Source organism: Perca flavescens, chromosome 7 (assembly GCF_004354835.1).
Source record: "Perca flavescens isolate YP-PL-M2 chromosome 7, PFLA_1.0, whole genome shotgun sequence".
NCBI classification, from domain to species: Eukaryota; Metazoa; Chordata; class Actinopteri; order Perciformes; family Percidae; genus Perca; species Perca flavescens.
In genome coordinates this window covers 19713317-19721401 of record NC_041337.1, presented here as the reverse complement: position 1 = coordinate 19721401, position 8085 = coordinate 19713317, and the positions used below count along the sequence as shown (strand labels likewise).

Sequence of the window (8085 nt, the reverse complement as noted above, 5' to 3'; positions counted from 1 at the left end):
AGAGGGGGGCTGTAAATCGGAAAGAGGAGACTATGAGTTTGCAGTGTGTTTAGCGATTGTTGCCGTAATTCTAAGCCAATGAAGTGTGTTCCGTCGGCAAGGTAGTGGTATTTTTAGCGTTTTGTATTGTAATTCTAAGCCGAGGAAGTGTGCCTGACTGGCGTCTGGAGAGAACAGTGAGGATGTTGTGTTTTTAGCGGTTCATACTGTAATTTTAAGCCGAAAAAGTGTGTCTGTTAGTTGGTTACAGAGCTCCACGTGAGCACAGGCTTTTATGACTGTCAATATAGCCAGCATCTAACGTTAGCTACTCCGCTGTGCTGTGGAGTAATGTCTGGCTATGTGAGAAAAGCGTCTAGCAACATTGTTGTGAATGCTGCGGTCTCAGCCTGGCAACCCCCGTGAACTTCGAGTCTGGGCAGGAGGGGGCGGGGGAGACGACTCTCCAGTATTTTGAATTGGTAGTGCAGTAACTATTTTAACCGCTAGCTGCCAGTATTACACACAATATTACATATTGCACCTTTAACAATAAAACAATCCATAAATATAAATAAACTTCAGTAGTTCACATTGTGAGGTAACGTCAGTCAGAGTGTTGTAATAAACTTTCCCCAACAGACATCAGTAGTAGGACGCGAGAGGGAATTCACTGACATAATGATACACATGAGGGCCTTTGAAAGCCATATGGCATCCTGATTCTGCCACACTTAACCCCATTATCAGCAGCTTTACTGATTTAGGACATTCTCCAGTGGCAGAGAATTGATGACATTGAGGATTGCTTTAAAGCTCGGTTATATACACCATTCTCCATTTCTCTCTTTGCATGGGAAAGTATGTTGAAACGCTACTGTGAAATACAGAGCAAAAATGTGGCCTTGTGCCTACCTCACTGAACAAACCGTTTTCCGATCAGTTTCCACATGTACATACAAGATAAACGATTACATTTTTTCTTTACAAACAACTAAATCCTGGTTGTTATATGTTACAATCTGTTATTGTTTTACAAGCTGCGAATTTACAGTAACATTCACCCACACAAGGAGAGAAACAAAAAGAGGCACATATTGGGGCTATCTTTAAAGGTAGCAACAGAAACTTTAAAATTACAAAGCCTAAAATGTACAATCATTTAATGAATCTATTAGTGCAAATTATGCTAAATATGTCCAGGTTACTATGTACAGCAACAGGGGACAAATAAATGATAATAATAACCATAAATAAATTATGAGTGGTGTAATAGGAATCAGCAATGTTTGACAATAGAATAGGTAGGGCATTCTTTCTACCCAAATAGCTAAATTGACCATTCACATACATAAAGTTTACCTGTTCTGAGATAACTTTATAAATTATGCTACAAGAAAAACAACTTATTATACCAAATTAGCAAGAAGCTAACAAACAAATTATCATGAGGAAGCTTAAAAGCTATTAAGTCTGACTTTTGAGAAATATGGTTCTTACTTTATCAACACATTCAAAATCTGTTGCATTGCAAATTGCTGAAATAACTGAGATGATTTCTAGCCGTTAACAGTGGGCCAACATGCAGTTTTTTCTCAACTCCATTTTAGCCTAAAATGTTACATATAACAAAAAACATCTGCTGTTAGATCAATGTGTTTACAGTTTTAAGGAAATACTTATTCAGGGGGTGCAGTGCACAGCAATGACAAAAGAGGTTAGTAATAGTGCAGCTGGTGACAGTGTAATAGCGCTGAGCCCAGGGAAGTTACCTACTCTAAACCGGCTTTAAGGTCAACTGTAGGGTTCAACTAAGCATCTTGTGGCGGTCAAAAACTGTCTTGCGCTGTTCCTGGACCTGCTTTTTCCAGCGCTGCTGTGCTCCCTCAACCCGCTCCAGCACTGTGTTTCCTTTGGCCCCAGCACTGTCCACCGGAGGACGCATCTCCTGAACATACAGACACAAAAACAAATACAATAACAAATCAAGGACTTCACATTCAACTAAAATGTAATCATGTGTTGATCACAAGATACATTTGTTTGAACGGTTACCTCAGAGTCCTCCTCGTTGTGCAGTGGCTGGGTGTAGGCGTCATGTTTGCGAATAAGAGGATCAACCAGCAGCAGGAACAGCATGTAGAGCAGCAGTGCACCCACGACAGACAGGTAAATGATGATAGTAACCTGGGACAGACAGAATGGAAAACATTTAGAAATACTAAAGTAATTTGAAAATGCCACGCTGGCATCAACCCCTAACAACGTTGCTTCCTGCTTGTCTTGAACAGAACCATGCAATTACATCTTATTATCTGTATTAGTTATTAATTATTGTGACAACCATGTTGGGTGCAAAACGATTTCAGTTTTAGGTATCAAAAATCCTTTAACTCTTCATAATATGTGCCAGTAGAAGCCAATGTTAAAATCGTCTCTCTGTAAACACAGACACTATTGCACGCTTCTCTTACAATTTATTTTTGTTTTGATTAAGCAGATACACTAAAGATACTTTATAGAGGTCGACCGATAGTGGATTTTACTGATACCGATAGCTAGGTTGGGCCGTATTTGCCGATCGACCGATAGTATTTAGAATTCATACTGGATAAAAACAAACATGACACTCCAAGTAAAACAGTGCTGAAATTTATTATAAAAATAAAAAAACTGTATTGAACCATGAAAACATGCTAAATGAAATAAATATAAATATTGAAGTCAATAAAAGACATTCATTCAAAGTGAAACAAAAAGTAATAAATAAATAAAAACAGTTAAACTGTCGGTTTAGAACGGTAACAGACAATCTCTGACCTAGAGGGATCTATCTTTCCCACTATACTCGTTCTCGCTTGGATGCCCATATAAGGCGTAATGTGTGACGGACCTGCCTTCCCATTGTTTGAAAACATAAACAAAGGCATCATGGGAAATTCCCTTGTCGGTAGCACCTACTGTCTATGGGTAGCATGGAGTTAGCGGCAGAAATGACCGAAAACGTGATGAATTATGGACATCAAGCAGATAAATCTTGGATGTAACAGTTTGGATTTAATGCTCAACAACCCCAAAAAAAAGGCACAAGTTCCAGGCTGGATAGAAAATCACCTGTAAAGGCTAGAAAGACCCTCTAGAGGCCGCTATTGTAATGCATGATGCCAGCAGACCTTCTCAGCTCTCGCGTACTGTGGAATGAATGACAGCGCGCGTTTTTCAGCTGCTCCAGCAACGGACGCAACCAGGAAAAACTATCGGTATGGATTTTTCCCGATGACGATAGTTCCACCAATCAACTATCGGTTTTGCTGATTAATCGGTCTACCTCTAATACTTTATGTTTTAAATGACCTGTGTTAAGTGACATATAATACTTTTTATTGTTTATACTTTGTTTTATTTGCATTTTTTTATCTTTCCTACTTTGTACTGCAGCTGCACAACAATTTCCCTCAGGATAAATAAAGTACTATCTTATCTTAATCACACCAATCCTGTTGAACACCAAAAGTCAAAGTTAAAGCCCCCAAAGAAAGATGCTGGTACCTTGATGGTGTTGCTACTTCTTTCCTCGTACTTGCACTCGCACAACAGGCAGTAAGCTTCCACGTCATGGCCAGGCACCGGCATGGGCTCCACTACATGGAGGCAGTTACTGTAATACAGTAACTGTGTCAGGATGGATGGGAAATTCTTAATCATGTCTCTCTACTGGACAAAAACAAGATTAAAGAAAGTCTAAATAAAGTCTTCTTACCAATCCTTCTGGGACACATTTCTGTTATATATGTGGCCAGTGATGTTTCTGTATGGCGGGCAGATGCACTTGCAGCGAACATCCTCAAAGTTCTGTAATTGTCAAGAAAACTGGGTTTAAGTGGCCCCAAACTTAGTCAACTGCTTACGTGAATGTTATAGCTCACCTATGTGTTTACCCCATAGCACTAGCCCTTTCTCTCCCCTATTAACAAAACTGAGTTGTACAAACAATTTGGCATGTAAACAAAGTTCCAGTTATTCCAGCTTGAAAGGCACAACAGTTCTGAATTGCCACATTACATTAGATTAGAGAAGCACCTATAACAAAGTCAAATAGATATCCTTTAAGATGTTTCACAGATGCTGTCCAACCAATAATTTACAGAACCGTAAATACTTGAATGCAAACTTTAATATTAGCAGGGAACTCAGAAAAAGGGTGGTGCATTTTTACATTACTTACAAAAGTATTATTTGGATACACCAGGATCTTCACAATTCAACTCAATTATCTACTCTGACCAAACTTCACGTTGATAAATAAAAATGTACAAGAAGCTACATTTTTCAATGTCAAACAACACATTTCATCTACAGCTGAATGACCCAACAAAAAGCTGATAAAACATAGGCCCCATCACTTGAGAGCTTTACGTACCTATACAGTACTCTAATTATATTGTTGGTTACTTGCTTTCTACTGGTTACATTTGTCTCAATTTAGTTCAATAATGTGGAAAAAGACAACAGAAAAACACACATTTCAAGGAACATGCCGACTTATTGGGAATTTAGCTTATTCACCGTAACCCAGAGTAAGACAAGTTGAAAAAGTGACAAAATAAAGTCAACATGTTCCTATTTACATGTTGTGATTTGTAGAGTCACAGCGTGTACAAGAAACAACGTAACATGAGACACAACCATCTTCTAACCATTAAACAAACCGGGAACTATATTCTCAGACAGGCTTGCTGCGAGCATATCACTCCGCCCAAGTACTATATTCTTCCGCCTGAGAATATAGTTCCCGGTTTGTTTACAGTTAGAAGACGGCTGTGTCTCATGTTACATGTTGTTTTTTGTAAACGCTGTGACTCTATAAATCACAACATGTAAATAGGAACATGCTGGCGTTATTTTGTCACTTATTCAGAGCAGTAGGATTGCTGGAACCATTCACCTGCATGTTCTGTGCTGGCCTGATGCCGCTGGAGCCCTCAGACAGCATTACAGCACGCACGGAGATGAGAAGGATATGTATCGACTTGTGTAACTCTGGGGGTTACGGTGAATAAACTAAATTCTCAATAAGTCGGCGTGTTCCTTTAAGGTTACTGAGGACTTCATCATCTTAGATTTTGGATATCGTAATATGACATACGTGGTGTCTTTTCCTGGTTTTAAAGGCTGCATTACAGTAAAGTGATGTCATTTTATGAACTTACCAGACTGTTGTAACTGTTCTATTATTTGCCTTTACCCATTTAGTCATTATATCCATATTAATGATGATTATTTATAAAAAATCTCATTGTGTAAATATTTTGTGAAAGCACCAATAGTCAACACTACAATATCGTTGGGGTATCGATATTGAGGTATTTGGTCAAAAATATCGTGATATTTGATTTTGTCCATATCGCCCAGCCCTACCACTCTTTCAATATTTATATTGCAGATAAATTAAACATGTTTAGTGTATTCAACAAAGTAAAAAAAAAAAAAAAAAAAAAAAGGTAAAGTGACAGAACAAAAACAACATTATATCTACTACCAAAGGGGAAGGCATATAGGTCAACAATCAATTTATGAATGTCACTATTGAGAGTTTATGAAAGTATGCATCAGGTGTGGAGCTGCATGCTTTACCTTCGCCTGTACAAAAGCAACAGCATCCAGCAACAAGAAGGTCAATATTGCGGGTACAACAAAGGTCCAGGATCCTTGCCTGCCAGACGACATTTTCCCACGGGTAACACGATTTGCACGACGGATGCAGAATCACCAGCAGCGCTCTGTCAAAACAAAGATAACGTTAGCAGTTAGCCAGTTAGCGAGAACAACATCAGACATAAAGGTCTTTACTGCGGTAACACTGAAGCTAAAGACAACCTTATGATGGAACAAAACCATCAACACACGGTAACTTACGTTGTAAAAGCGGCTAGAGTGTTTGTTGTTGCTATTCATTTAGGGTGAAGCTACGCACTAACGTTGGCTCTATTTAGGAAAGATCGCCTTAATGAATGTTGGGCTTCCTTCCGGGTTGTCGTCATAACGTTACGTGAGGAAAGATAAAACATGCACCGACACTTCCACCTACTGGACATTTAGGACTTAGTACTTTTTACTTCTACTCCACTACCTTTCAGAGTTGATTATTGTAGTTTTTACTCCGAGTTATGTCACAGCTAAAGTTACACGTTTCTTTACAGACATATAGTTTATATTTGAATCTACTGTACCCTGTTTCATGCAGCTGCTGCTATACTATATTATGTTATGCTATATTATATTACTATATTATTATAGTGGTATACTACTATTACATTGCACCTTATACTATATCTTATACTCCATACTACACTGTACTTAATCATTCTATAATATGTTATACTGTCTTCCCACATCATACTATACTGTTTACATATAAACTCAATGTTAATCATACCATGTCACTTTACCTTGTAACTTGCCACTTTAACTTCTCACTTTACCTCGTAACTTGTCACTTTAACTTCTCGCTTACCTCGTAAGTTTGTCTTTAATTGCTCTTGAATAGTACATTTTTTTAACCTTTATACTAATTGTATATACCTATATTTATTCTTGTTTCGTTACTTCTCTATATATTTGTACTAATTACTGTCATTGTGCTGCTGCTGCAACACCTGAAGTTAGGCCATGTAACAGCTTTAGTTACAAGTTTCTTTGTACATCGTAGTATTGCTTTTTTTTAACTGCCTTTACTGTCTTTCTCTTTCTCACGCAGAAACACACCTCACCGTTATTTTAAAGTATCTGGAGTAGCAATCATCTGTACAATGTTCATTTATGATAGCATAACATGATATTCAGATAATATTCTGTATTTTTTTTAAACACATGGCCAGGGTATTTGTGACTCATCAGAATATTTTCCAATATCTTTCAGTCAACATTGTTTTTATGTCAAATCTGTCTCCATGGTGGAATTTGAAATGGAAGCCCCAGTTTCTTGACCCAATCAATACCTCTATTTCCTGGTAATCCTGCTTTCAGATCTCTCTGTATAGTAAGATACTCATGCCTTTAATAAGCCATAGAAATCAATGGCTAACAAATTCAGCCTGAACCACTTAAGCTTGTGGTCACAGAGATCAATGGAGACCAGGGTAATTTCTCTAATGAGCTATGATATCAGTGTGAACAGCACAACCCCATCCTCTGTGTAACCTCAATCATGCATGATGTGACCCTTGATTCAACCATTTAAAACAACTGCAATGCTGCCAACAACTTGTTTACTGTGTGTAAATATAGAATGGAGTTATTGGAATTTTAAGTTTATTTATATACAGTTTAGGTTATTAAGATATTTGTTGGTGGAAACAAACTGTTACTGAAACTGTGAAGCAGGCAATTTGTATGAGTAAACAGTGGCATACATTAGTGCGTATGAGTGATGGGAGACAACGTAAGAAGCTACTCATATGAAACGCAAACACAAGCTGTCTTTGGCTGGAGTATATCCATTATTCACATCAGAAAACAGGGTTTGAATCAGTGTGAACCTTGAAAGAAAATGTCAATATTGGCATGACTGTTTTTAATGTAAAATGTAAAAGAAAAAGCCAAGCTCAGGTGAAGGATTTTTCTGTTACATCTAAAAACCAGATGTTTTTATTAATGTATGTATCATATTTTGAGGAATCAGTTATGTTATAAACACCCTTAACAAGCACATTGTGCACAAGCGTAAAATAAATAAATGACATACTCAAAATAAAATGGTTACTGTTCTTTAATTCATTCAATAATGCATTAATTTATTCATCTGGGTAATAATCACTGTGTCTTTTTGTAGCCATAATGCATGTTGTTTCATAAACCAGCTCATAAGCTCTCTTTAGTTTGTGACTTTTGCAAGCCCTCTACTTGTATTTCATTCTCTCAGTCCTGTCATTGTAAGCCACTTAGTTCTCTGTCTTTTCTGATGCATAGCTGCCCTTTACACCCTTTGGCCAATTACAGCATAAATGACAGTGGCCGGAGCTCAGTGCCAGTTCTCATTATAGGTTCAGAGCTCTCATGAAGAAGCAAAAGGTGATTAATTTCCTTTTTTAGGTAGACATAACAAAT

General features: G+C 37.7%; 1 protein-coding gene across 1 annotated transcript; it reads right to left on the bottom strand.

Moving 5' to 3' along the window:
* Nucleotides 1–848: 848 nt before the first annotated feature.
* On the bottom strand, nt 849–6014 carry tmem9 (transmembrane protein 9). Its single transcript, XM_028583267.1, has 6 exons — nt 5896–6014; nt 5614–5759; nt 3740–3831; nt 3529–3637; nt 2035–2166; nt 849–1927 (listed from the first exon to the last, which is right to left on the bottom strand). The coding sequence occupies exons 2-6, from the start codon at nt 5704–5706 to the stop codon at nt 1787–1789; spliced, it is 567 nt and encodes a 188-aa protein (XP_028439068.1). The 5' UTR covers nt 5707–5759; nt 5896–6014; the 3' UTR covers nt 849–1786.
* Nucleotides 6015–8085: the final 2071 nt, after the last annotated feature.

Bases quoted from the DNA above. Each gene is read 5' to 3' on its own strand.
- tmem9 (XM_028583267.1), bottom strand. From the start codon at position 5,706: ATGTCGTCTGGCAGGCAAGGATCCTGGACCTTTGTTGTACCCGCAATA. The intron at 3,638-3,739 runs GTAAGAAGACTT...ACTGTATTACAG, and splicing joins AATGTGTCCCAGAAGGATTG to TAACTGCCTCCATGTAGTGG. The intron at 1,928-2,034 runs GTAACCGTTCAA...CTGTATGTTCAG, and splicing joins ACAACGAGGAGGACTCTGAG to GAGATGCGTCCTCCGGTGGA.